Source organism: Enoplosus armatus, chromosome 20, assembly GCF_043641665.1.
Source record: "Enoplosus armatus isolate fEnoArm2 chromosome 20, fEnoArm2.hap1, whole genome shotgun sequence".
Lineage (NCBI taxonomy): Eukaryota > Metazoa > Chordata > Actinopteri > Centrarchiformes > Enoplosidae > Enoplosus > Enoplosus armatus.
The window spans coordinates 1,663,511-1,682,199 of NC_092199.1; the positions used below are offsets into that span (position 1 = coordinate 1,663,511).

An 18,689-nucleotide genomic window follows, 5' to 3' on the forward strand; every position below is an offset into this window, starting at 1 on the left:
CTTACCTGGTGATACGATCAAATAGTTGTAAATATAAAAATAATCAAAATAATTGGAGTATTTCACGTGTGGCCATTTAGTGGAATAATTTCTCCAAGAAAAGCAAGGTAGGGAGAAGGGACATTGAGATAAACTGACAATGTTAAGTTAGTCAATATTCTTCACTAAAATATTTTTTGACATACTGAAATCTAATGTTTTTAGCTAGCTACAGGCATTTTGTTAACGTTTCAGCCCTTAGTTGTTCGCTTTTTTCACATTGCATTTAATGTTACGCTCCAAAAAAACATAAAAGTGGTGTTCATTTGTGATTTTGATTATCTTGCTGAACAGAATGTGCAGGTATCTTAAACTTTTGTCACGGATCTTATTTTCTGCAATAATCCGAAATCCAATGGGAAGAACCCATTGACTTCCGGGTTTGCCTACAAAAAAACGTCATCCCTACGGCCCTCTATTGTGGCGCCGATTGTTTTCCCCTCCGGTTGGCTGTGTCAAAAACCACCTGGTCAAATTGTGATTGGTGCAAACCGTTGTCATTAACATCTAGACCTGATCTGATTGGCGAACGTCACATTTTATGGGCTCTGTATTTGACACGAGGAAGTAGCGACGTAAGAAACCAGGGGTTCGTTTAGTGGGTTTACATGACATAAAACAACCTCTGTAATGTAAGGCCTTTACATCACAAGTCGAGAAAAGATATGCCTTAATGTATTACATACGTGAGTATGTTTAATGTTTGCTTTTCTCAGTGCATATGTATGTTTTCCAAAGGATATCGGCAGTGTTGATGTAGCTTGCTAACATTAGCTTGTTTCCTTTGCTTGTGCGCATTCACTGTTGTTGCCATACAGTGCGTTAACTCAGAATATACAACCGTCTAATTTCTGGCTGTTAGATATGCGCTCTGTTTCGCGTATTTAGATAGCTACACCTTTACTAATTTCCAGTCAGCATTAGAACAAAGAGGCTAAGACAATGCTTTTCGAATTCAAACGAACAATTTGATAGCATGCCAGCCTTGCCAAAATGCCATATAGCAGGTTAGCGTCAGTTCATAGACTAAGATCGGCTAGCTATTCATGATAATTAACGTTAGCTAAATGCTCATTTGTCAGGTAACTGTTGAGGTAGGTTTTATTTGCGGTACACTTTGCTAAAAGCCACTTGAACGAACATGGGGATAGTGCAGGTGTCAACACGGCTACCGGGTTCCAGCCAGTGAAGCACAGCATCACAGCAGCGTGAGCTGCTCTGAAGCTGCTCTGAAGCTGCTCTGAAGCAGTGGATGTCTCATTGAGAAGATGGGAAAAGCTATAGCTTGCTGATATTTAATCCAGATCTTTGTTAGGCATCCATGCTTTACAACATCTAACTGATGTTGATGAAAATGGGTTTTTGCAAGGGAAAATGTATTAGACGTTTGTTTTGGTGTCTACATTACAAAGATCATTGACTATTACTACTACTGTAGAAAAATCCATCAAAGCAATTGTTGAAGTATATGAATTTGTAGCTTAGTCTATGAATTATAATTCTATATCTGCATACTGTAACATTAGGGCTGCAACTAATGATTATTTTCATCATCGATTAATCTGTTGATTATTTTCTCGATTAATCGTTTGTCTATAAAATGTTAGAAAATTTAGAAAGTGGCCATTAGAATTTTTCAAAGCCCAAATTAATATATTTGATTCGGTCGAAAATGGCGACATTTGCTGGCTAATTGCATATCTGTCAATAGACGTAGACCACGAAGAGGCATTGAAACATCTTGCTGCAGTACTTCATTGAAAGGTCGATACTGTGTCCAGTAGTTTGCTTTGACCTCAATAAATATATATATATATATATTTTTTTTACCATCAGATATAGAAAAGCTAATTTGTAGACTAAGCTAATTTTTTTAAGCTAATTTTTTTTAAGCCCTACTGTATATGTTAATTCATGTCCAGGGTGGAAGTTTTTCATTTTCTTATGCCTTATTTTTTAACTTGCAGCTGAGGCCAGCATTAGGGAGACGACTTCTCGTCCACACGTCATCCAGATGAGGCATGCTGGAAGTATGCAGCCCATGTATAGAAGAGATGCTGGAGTCTGGCACCAAACGAGAAGTCTTCTCTACAAGAATCTGCTCATCAAATGGAGGACCAAGCAACAGAGTCTTCAGGTGCTTAGTTTTCAGCAGACTGATATGAATCTGTTAAAGGTGGAAGTTTCATTTAGCTTATTCCTGCCATTCTGTTGCTGTGTTTAACAGTTGTATTCATATCCCACAACGTCATGCCAGCCAGTCATTAGTATGAAATATGGAAGCAATAACATACATTCTGCAATTGTAGAAGGAGCTGGGCTTGTGGTGTGCTTGTGCCGTTGTAAAAAAGACAACCTAATGTAGGTTATTAATAAATGACAGATACTGAGTTTGATACATTCACAACTTAATTGTGGACTGTCCATTGTGTTTGACCAATTTTTCATTCTTTTATGTTACTGGCTTACATTTATATATTCACCTATTATTTCAACTAAGTCCTTGGTTACGTTTTACCCCTCCTGGTTAAAGTATTAAAGTAAGTATTTGAAATGTTTGTTGAAAGGTTTGTTTTGCAGTGATGTACCATTATCTCCCACCCATTCCACACACCTTTTCTCGAGGCCAGCACAGTGTCATGGTCTATATTCTGTCTGGATCTCTGAGCGCTCTCTCTGGGGTTATTCCAGGGAATCCTCCGCTGAAGTTAATACGCTTTGTGATATTGTCATTTTGGCACACCTCTGGCTGTCCCAGTGGCACAAAAAAATGACACCCAGACCCTTGGTGAAGTAGTCTTTAATTTATACATCATAAATTTAGATTTTTGAATCAAACAAACAAGATTGCTTGTGCTGCTTTCCCTCTCAATTTCCTCTTTGTTGGATCATGCATTTTTCATTTGGCTTTAAGTTTCACTAATGCATTTTTAATGTCTCAGTGTATCAACTTTTCAGCACTGAGGGGCCTCCTGCAACTTCCTTAAGGCTGTTAGGAAAGTCCAGGGCTTTCTTACTTCATAGCAGAGAAGCCAAGTCTTTGTCACTGCCTGCTTAAGCTCAGGATAACAATTTATCCTGAGTTACTAGAACACATAATTAATCCTTTTTATGTAGTGTTCTTTTGGAACGGGAAAACAGAACCTAGCTTTGTTGGTTTGTAGGAAACAAAGCAAACAAAATGTTTGCTAAATGAGATTTTAGTTCCGTTGTGGACACAGATAATCCCAGGTGAACCAAATCTCAGACAAGCTCTGAAATCAGCTCTTGACCTGCCAGAGGCTCCAACTTTACTGTGTTGCTCAAGGCCAAGCTGGAGCATGTTGTTGGAGGAGAGAAAGAAAGCTCTTGTCCATGTTCTAACTCTCACCTATGGTCACAAGCTTTGGGCAGTGACCAAATCCAACTGGTAGGAGATTCCAGGACAGACACAAACTATGTTGAAAGTGTTACATGTTCCATCTGGCCTGGGAATGCTTCAGGACCCTCCAGGATGAACTAGAGGACGTCATACTACTGTGTTAACCAGGAGAAGTAGCAGAAGATGAATGGAAAAGTGATGGCAAACCATGTGCAGTTTTCTCATCAGCTGTTCCTTTATGTGTCTGTCTTTGCAGGAATTGATCCTACCTCTGCTACTGCTGGGTCTCCTGATACTCATCAGCACCCTGAATCCTCACGTTTATTATGGAGGCATCAGGACTATGGAGCTGGAGCGTGACGACCACTTCTTCAAGGGCCTGGGCTACACACCAATCTCTAACATCACCAATCACATCATGGAAGAGGTGGCTCAGGAGATGCGTAAGGGCCTTAAAACCATTTAATTCTTTAAATACACTCCTACAGTATAAGACACCCCTGTGTTGTTCTTGACAGCTGTTGAAATGAGAAAGTGACTGAGGAAGGGAAACTAGAAGGTTATGTGACACCAAATATATTGGGTGTATGACACTTTTTCCTTCTTATGTTGCCAGACATGCAAGATCGTCTGGAGATGTTTGCCAGTGAGGAGGACCTGGAGAACGCCAGCCTGTATGAGCCTTCCAGCTACGTCGGTGTTGTGTTCATGGACAGCTCTGCCACGTCTTACAGACTACGCTTCCCATACAACCAGCTGCCCCTACCCAGTGATTACACAGAATCTATTGGTAAAGTCTGATGAGACCTTTTTTAATTTAATTGTATTTCATTTTGTCTCCCTTTATTTATATATATATATATATATATATATATATACACATATATATATATATGTTATATAACTCCCTTTGGACAGCTCCAGTGTACACAATCTCATACTGGCTTAGATTTTCAACTTTCAGCAAAATAAACAAGTACACAGCCATGACAATGCTGGATAGGTTCCAAGACAAGTTTCTGAAGGTTCTTAAATGGCTAATCCAAAATCCAGACTTAAAACTCATTGTTGTTAATTTGTCAAATCCTGGCTGTTGCTTATCACTGATACTGATCCTTCCTGACAGGATATGTAAGGAATACTGTCCAAATCAGGCGTCATTGAGTTCGGGGCTGGGGATAAGTTTTGTGTATTGAACCATGTGTTGGTGTGAGACAGAACAAAATAAAGAAAAACTAAATCATGCCGTCTCATTTTATATGGTATATAAAGAGAGTCACACTAATGCAAGCAGGATTATCACATACCAGAGCTGCAATATAAAGTGTTTGTCATTGTGTTTGTTCTCCTCTAGCCAACTGTTTTACCAGCTCGGTGAACTGCAGAGCAGCTAATTACTGGTACTCTGGCTTCATCCGCCTCCAGTCTCTGATCGATGCAGCCATCATCCAGGTGAGGCAGGCTAGAGATCAGCACAATGTTCTCCAGTGTGAACCCACTCGACCATAAAGAAAATGTCAGAGTCTTGTCTTCAGTACAGAGTTCCCTACCCAGTAAATTTCATATTTTCGGTTTATTGAAACATCTTATGCACGATGGTTTGTGCAGTAATAAAGCTAATGTCATGTAACAGAGAATCTAAAAGATTTCAGTATTTTCAGAAAGTATTGAAGACAAATGCATAAAGGGTCATCTATGGTTCATTACAAGATGGCAAAGGTAGTTCAAGTAGGATTCCTTAAATGTTTATGTAATTTCTACAAAGATGCCAAACACTGGTCCACGTGTTGTGTACAGATGCAGACAAAGCGTTCAGTGTGGAGTGAGATGGACTTGAAGGTAGTAATGATGGGTCAACCAGGCTCTGTGGAGGTGCAGAAATTCCCTCACGCCCTCATCTCCATCTACCTGGTCCTGGCCTTCACACCCTTCGTAACTTTCCTCATCGTGAATGTGGCAGCTGAGAAGGAACATCGCCTCAAAGACACCATGACCATGATGGGGCTCTATGACACCGCTTTCTGGTGAGGGAGAAGAGAGCACCAGTCACTGCAGTTTCAGTCACTTCTTGAAGTTTTGTTTCCATGACAATAATCTGTAAGAACCTGCTTTCTGTGTGGGTGTGATTGTATATATTGTTGTAAGTTTTTGTGTCGTACAACAGGTTGTCATGGGGACTCCTGTATGCCGCTCTGGTGACGACCATGTCGATCCTGATGTCCATCATCGCGACGTACACGGCCCTGTTCCCTAACAGTGACTTCTTTGTCATCTTCTTCCTCATCTTCCTCTATGGAATATCATCGGTGAGTAGAGCTTTTTAAAGGGTCACTTCACCCAAAGTGCATTAGCATGGTGTCTAGCCATGCAGATAGTTTTGGTTTTGTTTGCGTAGGTTTTGAGATGTACATTTCTAAGATTTCTGTCTCCACCCCAATACAATGGAGGTGAATAGGCTTTTGTTCGTGGTGCTCACAGCAGTGAAAAATGTCAACATCAACGTGTCTTTCCAGAAACAATCTACCTGTTTTTCTGGATAATCCACAGACCTCACTGTTTTCTTTGAAACTACTTTCTACTGAAGAAACAGTCCCTATGGAAAGTTGACAGTGTGTTTTTAAGGAAATTAAAATGTAGGAAAAGCTTGGAGTGTGTTACTGTATTTGTTCTATGCAACATCATTTGTAAATTCTGATTTAATATCCATTAGGTACAGCACATTAGGTTTCAAGTGATTGCCTTGGAAACAGCAGTAATTACCTGTCACAAAATAATAGGGTAGCATTACATCATGGCATTTTCTAAAATTGTTGGTAATATTGGAGGGTGATGTCTTCCCAACCTGTAAGAAAGTAATATATTATATAGTAATATTTATCCCCTTATATCCCCTTATACAGTCTCTAAACCAGTATCTTTAAACTGAGGGAGGTTTTACAGCACTGTTAAGTTTGATCTGTCAGTGCTCTCATAGTTCAACAGCATTGGTGGTTGAAATACTGATTATTTTCCCACATTATCTTTCTCTGCCTTCTTTCGCTCTTCTCTCTCTTTCATTCCACAGATCTTTTTCTCCTTCATGCTGACTCCGTTATTTAAGAAGCCCAAGTTTGCCAGCACAGTGGGCTCCATGCTGACGGTGGTGTTTGGCTGCCTGTCACTGTTCACCGTGCTGATGAAGGACTTCCCACAGCCGCTGGTCTGGCTTCTCTGCCTGCTCTCCCCCAGCGCCTTCTCAATTGGGATTGCACAGGTAACAAACACACACACACACACACACACACACACCATGACACCATCCAACATCCAACATCCTGCTATCTTTATTTTTGTCTGCCATTGTCGTCTTTTTTTTTTTGTACATTTAATTTGTTTTGAATTTGAACTACTCTACGTACTATCTTTTGATCAAAGGTGCTTCTGATTTTGGTATTGCATATGTCTGTTTGTTTGCTTAACAAACTGTGCATATGAGGCACAGTGTGGAGGGTAATAACTAGGGAATTGATCTGTAAGTGTGTGTGTGTCTGTGTACATATGTTAGGTGGTTTACCTGGAGGCCCAGGGAGATGGTGCTGTGTTTTCCTCTCTGGCCAATGGCCCTCATCCTCTTTACGTGCCCCTGCTCATGCTGGTTTTGGACTGCATCCTCTACCTTCTGCTGGCCATCTACCTGGACCAGGTACTGCCTGGTAAGTACACACACAGTACACCTCAATACAATTTACAACTAATTAAGTCTACTTAAATACTGTTAGTTGGTATCAGTTCTCCAGCAACAGCCAGGTTTCCTTGTGGGATCAATAATCAGTAATACCTATTACATTTTGTCTGAAATGCAGGTGAGTTTGGAATGAGGAGGTCTTTGGTGTACTTCCTGAAGCCATCGTATTGGTCCAAACGAAGAAAGCGCTACGTTGAAGTGAGCTCAGTATACGACGCAGAGGTGAAAGGTGGTCCTGGTGGGGACGAGTCTGTGGAACCAGTTTCACCTGAGTTCAGAGGGAAAGAGGCCATCCGGTAAAAGTCTAAACTTGCATACGAATGTCAGCTGGATGCAAATTTCTGTTTTGAATTGAGTGGTTGCAGCCTGTTGCAAGGATAGGTAACAGTTCCTACAGGCCTTTGATAGTGAAGCATGAGGAGAGAGTTTCCAGTAGAAATCAGCATCAGGCTCAGTTAAAAATGCAGCCTGGCTCTGTTCTTGGTTCAGTGCCAAACACCACTCACACCTTCATTCGTCCTGGCTGAGGAGAGCCTATGGGACCAGCCTGTAACCTGAGAGCTGCTCTTCACTCTGATTCTGCTTCTGTGTTTACACTTCTTTCCTTTCTGTTTCTATTTTTTCTTCCTTACTCGTTTGCTTCCTCTCTGGCAGCATCAGTAACATCCATAAAGTGTACAAAGAGAAGGACAACGTGGTGGAGGCTCTGAGAGGTGAGTCCTAAACACTTGGTTCTTTTAAGGTCAAAGGCTTCTCAAATAGCAGATGTTGTGATATGCTGATGTAATTTAAACATGGGCTACAAAATATTGATAAGCTGAGAGAATACTCAATCAATTTTGGCTTGCAAGTTTTGTTGCACCTGCCTACATTGTCACTGCTGAAACAATATATTGTTCAGCCCTACTGTGTGTCTGTTATGTTAATGTACATTTTCTGATGGATTTTCACGATACCGTCCTTCTTTCTTTACATCCCCTCCCCAGGTTTGACATTTGACATCTATGAGGGCCAGATCACGGCTCTGCTGGGACACAGCGGGGCTGGAAAGTCCACTCTCATGAACATCCTGTGTGGCATCTGCCCGCCTACTAACGGCTCGGCCACCATCTACGGCTCCAGTGTAGCAGAGATCGCAGATGGGTCAGAAATGAAGCAGCTGGTGGGAATTTGCCCCCAGTTCAACATAATCTTTGATGTGCTCACTGTGGAGGAGCACCTGCGGATATTTGCCGCCATCAAAGGGATCCCTCCGGCGGACATCAATGCTGAGGTAATGTGATGGTTTAAGCGCCTCTGTCTTATAGTTGGTAAGATCGGTCAGGTAGGAGTTGTCTGGTATGAAATGTTTTGTTGCTTTTACGTGATGAAAGAAATATTATTTTCATTAAGTTCAGTGCACAACATCCTGACAAAGCAGTAAACGTGAACTTAAATAAAGTATGAATTTTGTTGTGACAGGAAATGTCACATATTATGGAAGCCCATTCATCAGCTGACAATAAAAATGATGCATTCAACAACATTTGGGAAATAACCAAAACATTATACTTGCTTTGTTGAACTTACCAAAATAATATTTCAATGCATGAGTCATCAATTTATTGATCTGACCTTTTCTAATTTCAGATGGCTAGATGACTAGAGGTGCTGGTGTCTGGCTGTTGGTCCTTGGTGTGATTTTGCTTCTCTCTAACAGGTTACCAAAGTGCTAAAGGATCTTGACTTGGAGAAGATCATGACTGCTCAGGCCAAGAATCTGAGTGGAGGCCAAAAGAGGAAACTCTCTGTGGGCATCGCCATTCTTGGAGATCCTAAGGTACCTGGAGCTTGAAATAGTGCTTTCACCATTAATCGTTTGCTTTATTTATTTTTTTGTGTGTATCCTGGTTGGAAATGCCTGGAGTTATCAGTAATCCTGCTACCGGCAGGATAACATCAGCTTGAGCCCATTCTGAGCAGTTTGCATCATGTTTGTTCCTGTCAGATCCTGCTCTTGGACGAGCCCACAGCAGGCATGGACCCCTGCTCCAGACACCAGGTCTGGTCGCTGCTGAAGAGCCGCAGAGCCGGCAGAGTCACTGTCCTCAGCACACACTACATGGACGAGGCTGACATTTTTGCTGGTATGAACTCTCTCTGTTACCTAACGTGCTCTGACCCGCAGGCACTAAAACCATTCGGCAGATGTCGTCCCAAGTTGGAAATGAAAAGGGTCAAATTTAGCTTTTACGGTTTTTATCCAGTTTAAAAGTGACCTGTTCTTTTTTTTTTTGTTTTTTTTTTACATTTCCTCCAGATCGCAAAGCTGTGATCTCTCAAGGACAGCTGAAATGTGTTGGCTCTTCCCTGTATCTCAAGATCAAGTGTGGTGTTGGATATCATCTCAGGCAAATAGATTTTATTTCCTGTGTGTACTTACTTGTGTACAACCTGTGTCTCAACCTCATGTAGGTCTTTATTTAACTTTCTTCCCCCTCCCTTGCAGAATGTCCATCAATGAGGGATGTGAAGCTGAAAAGATCACGTCATTGGTCAAGCAGCATGTTCCCAAGGCAAAGTTGTCTCGACAACATGAGGCAGAATTGACATTCACTTTGCCTTTTGAGAGTATGGACACATTCCCAGGTCAGATCACAATATCTAGATCAGTAATATAAATAGTCTCTTATTGATGTACAGTGACCCTGAATTTTGAACGTTATTTTTACAAGTGGTTTAAGTCCACATCCACAGAAATTTGTGTTCAAGTCTGAAAGTCCACTAACTAACCACTCATAGTTTCCTCTGTCTGCCAACCTTCTCACTGTTTACGCTGTCCTTTAGTAACCCCACCCATTTGCGACTCATCTTCGACTGTAACAGCAGTGGACCGGCAGCAAGTACTGATTCAATTTGTCTTTCATAGGCTTGTTCTCGGAGCTCGACTGTCAACACAACCTGGGAATTGTCAACTATGGGGTTTCCATGACAACACTGGAGGATGTTTTCCTTCGTTTGGAGGCAGAGGCTGAAGTGGACCAAGCTGGTGAGGAGTATTGTTGTATTAACAAAATACCAGACTTCTCTGAAATTCAATGAACTGACTGATTTTGTGAAAATTTCTCCATCTGATTGTTTCATGTCTTCAGACTACAGTGTGTTTAATCGGGAGCAGGCGGAGGATGAATGTGACAATGCCTCTCTGGATGATACAGACCAGCGGCTGCTGACGTTCTCAGACAGCAAGTCAGATGTTGTGTCGGGTCATGCTCTGTGGCGGCAGCAGTTCAGCACTGTGGCATGGCTGCACATGCTCAACATGTGCAGGGAGAGGAAGGCCTTCGTTTACACGTGAGTAACAAAGAATATTTAAAAAAACAGATGTAGTTTCAGGTCCGTCATTTGGGACTGAGCAAGCAGCCGATCAAAGATCTCATTTAAATAAATATATATATATTCTGCTGTAGGATTATAAAGAATCTGCACTGAATCTGTGTGTTTTTGAGACATGTCCCTTCCATTCATCCTGTCGTTCCTCACCACCTCCCTTCTCCTGCAGCCTGGCCTTGTTCCTGGTGTTTGTTGCTGCAGTGCTCGTCCTGTCTCTGGCCACAGGAAACATCCAGATTCACTCTCCAGACCGTCAGTTTCTGCCCATTTATCTCCTCAAAAGGAACCAGGCTCCCCGGAGATACGCCACCAGCCTCCTGGTTCAGAACTCCTCAGGTGAGGCTGAGATTTAGTTTTGTGACCTGGGAGTAAACAAGCTGATTGCTGATGTATTCAGGATGTAAAACTGAAGACCTTCAATTTAGAAGGCAAGTCAGCTTTCAGGTTTTGTTACGATATGTCCTCTCAATGAGACTTCAGATCTCTCTTTTCTGTCAGAAAGTGCTGCATGCTGTAAATATTGTGATGGGATACTGACTGACTGTACTGCCTTACAACTGTTAAATAACACAGTAAACCATAATCAATAAGAATTCTCCCATAGGTGAAATTCTAACGGTGCCGTTTTCTTGCATATGTGTCAGCAGTGTTTTTTTTCTTGTGCCAACAGGCTCTGATATTTCTGACTTCATCCACAACCTGGAGTCTCAGGACATCAAAGTGGATATGATGAAACACAACGACTACATGGCCGCAGCTCCCCACAGTGCCGCCATCAACGTAACAGGATCCAGCAAGGTCACTTTAATATTGGACACATTTAATACCAGATATTTGATGAAACTGGAGGTAAAGCATCAGATGTGGGCAAGGGTTCGACGATTGGACGTAGGAAATGTTTTTCATTTTGTTCTGCCTCCTTTTAGAATTCAACTCGGTCAATAATGAACCTGTTAAGCGCAATTCAAAGCATGCGCAAATAGGAACTGCCAGTTTGAGTTGGATTATGCACGTTCTTGTTGCACTGATTTCCGAGTTTTTCATAAAACATATCTGCAGTCGCCAGTTGTTAGGCTGACTGTGGCTGGTTGGAAAATTGAGGAAACACGTGGCCTCGCCTCTCTTGCAGCACCTCCACCTACAGTGTATGTGGTAGTTCCAGATGAAGGGCCCTTTGTTTGAGGGCTGCTGAGTCCTCTAACTGAGAGCCTTATATTTAGATGGAGTGGAGTTAACCTGCCAAGATGTTGCACTCTTTCACACCATCTTTTCTGTCTTTTTAACAGGGTTTCAGATACAGTGTTGCATTCAACAGCACCACCGTTCACTCCTTGCCTATGGCTGTCAACATACTAAGCAACGCTCTTCTAAGAGGTCTGAATGGTACTGGACAGATCCGAACCTGGACCAAACCGTTTGATTATGTGAGTATTTGACAGTTAGGAGTCCGATGATGCAGATCTCATCTATCCTGTTTCCCTCTGCCATTTAAAGATATTAAGCGTTTCCATTGTGACATCCCTCAGCAAATCCCAGATGCTACGTCCTACGCTCTGGTGTACATAGAGGCCATCATACTGGGAATGCTGGCAGCTGGAATGCCTGCGTATTTCGCAATGGACCACACTCGAGACAGAGAGGTAATCACTGATTATGATTCAAGCGATTGTTTCATCTGTCCCTCAAGGCAAGAAATACTGCACTTCTTAGCATGTTCACACACAGCTTTGACTAAGTTAAGTTGGTTGATATCTTAATTTGAAGTTGTAATGTTAAACTTTATATGTAAAAGAGAGAGAGGAGTGATTTGTACTGCAAAGGGACCTCTATAGGGAACTATATCATGCAGTCATAAACCACTCCTTCGCTGACATGCATATTTTGTGTTGTGATTCTTAGTAGAGAGCAGCAGGAAACTTTGTGCCCTGTCTACTCCTGTAGAGCACATAGAAGCTCACAGCAGTTAGTCAGATTGTGTTTTCTTCCTGCTGGCTTTCCCAAATGTAATAATGCAGTGGACATCAGATATATTGGTCTATATTTTCACACGTGTTGACTTGTATATTTGCTGTTTTTTCCTCTGCAGATCAAGTGTCGCTCTACACTGCGTATCTCTGGTATGGTACCGTCAGCCTACTGGTGCGGCCAGGCAGCTGTGGACATCCCCTTCTACTACCTCATCCTCTCCTGCATGACCATCATCCTCTTCTCCTTCCACACTGGAAACCTGCTCACCTCCAGCAACCTCACCGCTGTGGTCCGTACAGCCGTTTAAACATGGCGGCCTGCTCATAAATTACACAATATTATTATATATATATATATACCATTCCTCTTCCATCCCTTGGACAACTATACCTTCATTTCTCCTTCCACCTTTTTGAAATATCTAGATTTAACTTTCAGACAACACACATAGGACGAAATGCATGATCATGAAATGCAAAATCAAATGTATAATACACGATCCAATAAATATTGCTGGTAATATTCATGAAAAATAAAATGACCATTGAGTCACACTTCATGACTTCTCTTCTCCCCTCTCTTAGGTCCTGTGTACTGTTGGCTTTGGTCCAGCCATGATCCTCTTCACTTATGTGTTTTCTTTTGGCTTCGCTCGAGTCCAAAGCAACAGGGATTTCTTCTCTGTCATCTCCATGATGGTGAGGCGGGATGCCTTGTGTATGCACATTAAAAACACACTTTCCAAGAGGTGAACTCCAAACAGCACAACAAAATCTGTTCCTGAAGTCATGAGATTAATAACTGTGATCACGATGCCTAAAATATGAAGTAAATGGGCTTATTATTTTGGCTGTAGTTAAACACCTCTGATGACATATTGTACATGTAGTGATCCTGAAAGAGCTTCAGCTTCATATTCTCACTTTGACACAAAAACAATTTTAGTGTGTAATTCTACTTTTGGATGGTGATCATTATTAGAGCCACATGACAGGAGTTTGCTTACTGAGTGACTTGTGCTTCAGGTATGTGTGGTATCGGCCTCCCTGGTTCAGTTGTTGAACGACAACCCTGAACTAACAAGAAACCTGCACAACATCTTGTGTTTCTTCAACCCTCTCTACCCTCTCATGGGCTGCCTCAACTGCATCACCAAGGTAGGGGCTCAACCGGAGCAACCAGTCAGCTCTTTTACTGGTTTCTCTGTCTGCCTTACTGTCTTTTAACCTGCATTAAGCTATATTGTAAACAACATGGATGAGTTGCTTGTAGTGATGAACCCACTGAGAATCAACACTAACTCACCAGCAGTTCTTCGTAGCTTTTAATCTCTTTAGGCCTCTTTTAGCTCATTGTTTACAATTAACTTCTCGTCTTTGGACCCTTAAGGGAAATTTGCGAAGATGTGAAAGTTTCAGCTGTTGTTTCTCTTTTAGACGATGGCTGCTATACGCAACAGGAGTCACCTCACTTATGTTTTTTCCCCATTTACAGGCGACCTTCCTCCCCTCTCAGTACGAGGAGAACTTCCTGTGGAAAAACCTGCTCATTGCAGTTATAGCTGTGTGTATTTTATTTAGAAAATTTTGGCCAAACATTGCTACTTTCAGAAAATAGAGACTATAGAAGTGTGTCTTCGCCCATAATACTGTATGTGCCTGTTTCTGTGCTCAGCCCTATCTCCAGTGCATCCTGCTGCTTTTCCTGCTTCGTTGGCTGGAGATCCACTACGGAGGGAGGACAATGAAAAACGATCAGTTCTGCAGGTGATGATCAGACAGAGAGGTTTACTACTTGTATTTCACATGAACAGTTCACGTTCTTGTTATAATGAAGGAAGATACTTTTGCATTTCCAGTGATTTTAGATGTTGACAGATTTGTCAGAGTAGCTATTTAAAAAATGTAGTTCATTTAAAAAAAAAGTTTGACCAAGAGCCAATCTTGGATATTTTTATTTAAACTTTCACAGAATATCATCCAAGTCAAAGCCCAAAGTGGAGAGGAACCCAGAAGAAGGGCTGAATGAGGATGAGGATGTCCAGATGGAGAAGGCCAGAGTGAAGGAGGCCCTCACCTGCCAGTCCTGTGAAGAGGTGAGTGAATATCTTATCTTAAAACAGTTTTATACATAAATGTGAGCTTGAAAACCTGAATTTTCATGAATTTTTATTCATGGTACATTTTTTGACCACTAGCCATCAGAAGTTATTTGCCAAACAAGTTAATTTTGTCTCTCTTCACTGTGCTGTCTTTCACATTTAGAAACCACTGGTGGTTGTGAGCAACCTGAGGAAACATCACGAGGGCAGAAAAGAAGGTTTTTCTCTGAACAAGACGAGGAAAGTGGCCACAAAGAACATCTCTTTCTGTGTTCGCAAAGGTATATTTTTAGTCTTCTGGTCAAGTGGACTAATGCGTATTAGATTGCATGGTTACCAAACACGGTATGTTTGGACTGTTCCAATCCATGACCACACTAGAGATCAAAGTTCAGCCATAGTCTAGTAACTGTCGTTTCTTCAGGTGAAGTTCTCGGACTGTTGGGCCCCAATGGAGCAGGAAAGAGCACCGTCATGCATATGTTGTCCGGTGACACTGATCCCACGGCAGGCCAGGTACAGTACAGAGAATACAGAGGCTTTTCTCCTCGTCTCTAATGTGGAATATTAGTTCCCCATTGAAGACTTTAACTCATGGAACCTTCTGATCTTCTGTTTTCCTTTGTCCAGGTGCTGATGGGGGACTATAGTACAGAGTTTCGTCAAGTGGACAATCCTTTGGAGCATGTGGGCTACTGTCCACAGGTGAACCCTCTGTGGCCCAGGATCACTCTGCAGGAGCACCTGGAGATCTACGCTGCCATCAAGGGCCTGAGAGGACAGGATGTACCGGGTATCATCAAACGGTGAGTCTCCGTTACCGTCGGGACTGATTTTTACCATCAGGCCGAGTTGGCGTCTGTACAGTGGACAGTCACAGGTGATATCGTGTGACGGGGTTTGGGATTACTATCTGTTGCTGATGATCACAGCTTTTTCAGATGTTTGATTTTCACATCTCTAAACTGTTAAAGATCCTGTGGTGTGAATATTCGGCGTACGGGTGGATGATAACAGGAATTTGTACTGATGCTATTTTTATCCTTGAAAGTGTTTAAAATGTCATTTATTTCCTAATGATGACGGAGATACAAGAACACATTATATTCAATCTTTTTATTGTGATAATTAGAGTTAAATATGCTAAGTTGCTGACAGACTGTTGTTGTTGTCAGTGTGGTGAACGCTCTGGAGCTAAAGGACCACTTGAACAAACAAGCCAAGACCCTGTCAGCAGGACTCAAGAGGAAGGTGAGAACATGTTAAAAGTTTTAAACTGTACAAAGCCTCAGTACAAAAACTCACTCAGCTGTCCATATGTCCAAAAAGATGCAGACTTCAAATTGAAGGCTTGGAGACATTTGCCATTATGAACAGCCAAACATTTACAGATTCATTCAAATTGAAGACCAGGTGATGTTTTCAAACATCCTACAACCTGGAAGACTAACAGGACTCTGTGGCGGCAGCTTTTCTGTTTTTGGCTTTGCAGAATGAAATGTCTGTTTTACTGATGATAAATTAAAGTTGAATTTGAAGTGTGTCTTCCCTCAACACTTTATCTGATGAAAACGCTTTTAATTACTGAATGAATTCTACAAGTTTGACTACACTGTTGTCCTGTTGGTTTACAGTTGTGCTTTGCCTTGAGTATGATCGGGAATCCTCAGATCGTCTTACTGGACGAGCCGTCGTCGGGGATGGACCCCAAGTCTAAACAGCGCATGTGGTGAGACTAAAATAAAGTAAAAACATATACGTCAAATTGTGAAAGTTTTGTACAAACCAAACTTCAGAGACTTCAGAGATCATTTTGCTATTTTGATATTCATTCATTTGTTTTTCCTCTCATGGTTTTTGTTGTAGTCTTCTTTGTGATAACCTTCATCACAGACTACGTTCGGCTATAAAGCAGAAAGAATTCATTATTTTGCTCGAGGCCACTTGACTGTGGAGGTTTCGCCTCTTCACAGGTCCTGCTGTTGGAGGACGGCCCCCCTTTCGCTTTGTCTTTCTGTCGTATTTAAAACCAGTTTCTGACATCTGTATCTCCATTGTGTAGGAGGGCAATACGTGCGGCTTTCAAGAATCGTCAGCGGGGAGCCATCCTCACCACGCACTACATGGAGGAGGCGGAGGCTGTGTGTGACCGCGTAGCCATCATGGTTTCCGGCCAGCTGAGGTTAGTGCTCGCGGCTGTGTGGCATCCTTTGACGGGACAGATGTGTGGATCACTTAATGCTCTGTCTGTTTTCCCTCTATCAGGTGTATCGGCTCCATCCAACATTTAAAAGGGAAATACGGTCAAGGCTACAATCTGGAGGTAAAACTCAGAGAGGAGCTGATGGGGCTTCAGCAGGTGGCGCTGTTGCACAAAGAGATCCTTCGAATCTTTCCTCACGCTGCCCGGCAGGAGAGGTGAGACCCAATCCAACTGAATCAGTCTGTCTGTGTACTGGGTTGTGGACAAGGACCACATTTCTTTCCGCAGTTTATCGCGAGGCATCAGACATGACATCAGCACAACATCTCTGCGGTTGTGTAGAAACACAGCATCCTCCGACTGTTGCGTAATGCTCTCTGTGTCTGCGTAACACCATGAATAGTCACTAAATGCTCCACACTAGCCAACATGGTCACAACAGTACTGTTCACTCCAGCGTTGTGACTACAGCCCTGCCAGACACGAGCCTCTTCTAATTCATAGATTTATGCATGAAAAGAAAGCCCCAAAATGTAACTTAATGTCACGTATACAACCAAAAATGCAGAAAGATTATAAGTAAAACACTAAACCTTCTGTTTAAAGCACAGAACATTCCCTTTTTATAATTAATCAATTCTACATTTACACTCACTTTTCTTCCAAAAAATGAAATGTCTCCTTCCAAATGAAAGCTTTGCTGAAACCACATGATTTAAAAGAAATGTGTAACGCTTGTTAATAATTTAGTGCATCAACACACACACACACACACACACACACACACACACACTACGACATGTACATGTCTGATTCTGTTGGCTGATGCTTTCTTTGCAGCTTCGCTACTCTGATGGTTTACAAGATCCCCATGGAGGACGTCAAATCACTGGCGAAGTCTTTCTCTCAGTTAGAGAGAGGTGAGTCACTGCTGACCACACACACACACACACACACACACACACCTGCTGACTCATTCGATGTAATTTTTCTTCTGAATCTCTGTTTATTTTCAGCCAAGCAAACCTTCAACTTTGAGGAGTACAACTTCTCCCAGTCGACCTTGGAGCAGGTAGGTGGCAAAAACAAAAGACACCAGTTTCAAACGGATGACAGGGTCAATGTAAACTTCTTCACTGTGAGGATTTGCAGCTTTTCGATGTATTCTATCATTGTACATCGAATATCTTTGGGTTTTGGGATCAAGAGGAGTTATCTGAATATGTCCACTTCTTGTCTCATCTTCCTCCTCTTCCTCTGTTTTTGTTTGTCCTCCAGGTGTTTATGGAGTTTGCTAAGGAGCAGGAGAACGAGGAGGACGAGGTTGGCTCCCTCAGCACAACCTTCCAGTGGCAGCGTCTCCGCCAGGACGGCCCGGTTCCAGTCAACCACACAGACAGCATCGTCCACCAGCTTTGAACTCCAGCCGAGAGGGAGCGGGCTGGTGACTGACCAGGACTGACCGATCCCCACCTGCCAGGCTTCGGCGCCTGAGGGTTCACGCCAGCACTCGCCCGCTCCACGCAAACCGTCGCCCACCGCCCTTAAATGAACGGGGACAGACCTGGGTGGGGGCTCGCATACACTGGGACTGCCCCCTTTCTCTGGGCCTGAGGTGTGCATGTGTGTAACCCTCGTCCACTGGTGCTCCATGTTTTCTGAATCGCACTGACCGAGGGGCCTGCAGTCTTTCTCGACACGCTGATGCGTCACCTGCTCCTCTTTCTAACTGTGTTTTTTTTATCTTCACAGGGAGTCAGTAAAAGTAAGAAAAAAAATATAAAGATATATATAAATAATATATAATAATTATGCTTTGTAATCCTTTCCATCCGTTGTCCTCTGTGGGAGGCGTTACAGTGAGTGTGTTTGCTCGTGTCTTCAGATGTTTTTGTCTGTTGTGTTTGTGAAACTGTTTTTT

At 42.3% G+C, this 18,689-nt stretch overlaps 1 protein-coding gene across 1 annotated transcript; it reads left to right on the plus strand.

The window, feature by feature from the left end:
• The first annotated feature begins 712 nt into the window (after nt 1-712).
• Nucleotides 713-18,481, plus strand: abca5 (ATP-binding cassette, sub-family A (ABC1), member 5). Its single transcript, XM_070926807.1, has 38 exons — nt 713-725; nt 2,007-2,176; nt 3,657-3,843; nt 4,017-4,190; nt 4,755-4,852; nt 5,198-5,424; nt 5,565-5,706; nt 6,465-6,653; nt 6,945-7,092; nt 7,243-7,420; nt 7,779-7,837; nt 8,111-8,397; nt 8,824-8,943; nt 9,112-9,250; nt 9,424-9,514; nt 9,613-9,752; nt 10,033-10,152; nt 10,256-10,457; nt 10,666-10,832; nt 11,167-11,294; nt 11,783-11,920; nt 12,023-12,136; nt 12,583-12,753; nt 13,049-13,162; nt 13,490-13,621; nt 13,959-14,027; nt 14,139-14,230; nt 14,436-14,559; nt 14,729-14,846; nt 14,990-15,081; nt 15,196-15,371; nt 15,741-15,816; nt 16,200-16,294; nt 16,628-16,747; nt 16,831-16,983; nt 17,609-17,688; nt 17,785-17,840; nt 18,047-18,481. Exons 1-38 carry the CDS (start codon nt 713-715, stop codon nt 18,185-18,187), a joined length of 5,040 nt encoding a protein of 1,679 aa, XP_070782908.1. The 3' UTR covers nt 18,188-18,481.
• The last annotated feature ends 208 nt before the right edge of the window (nt 18,482-18,689 follow it).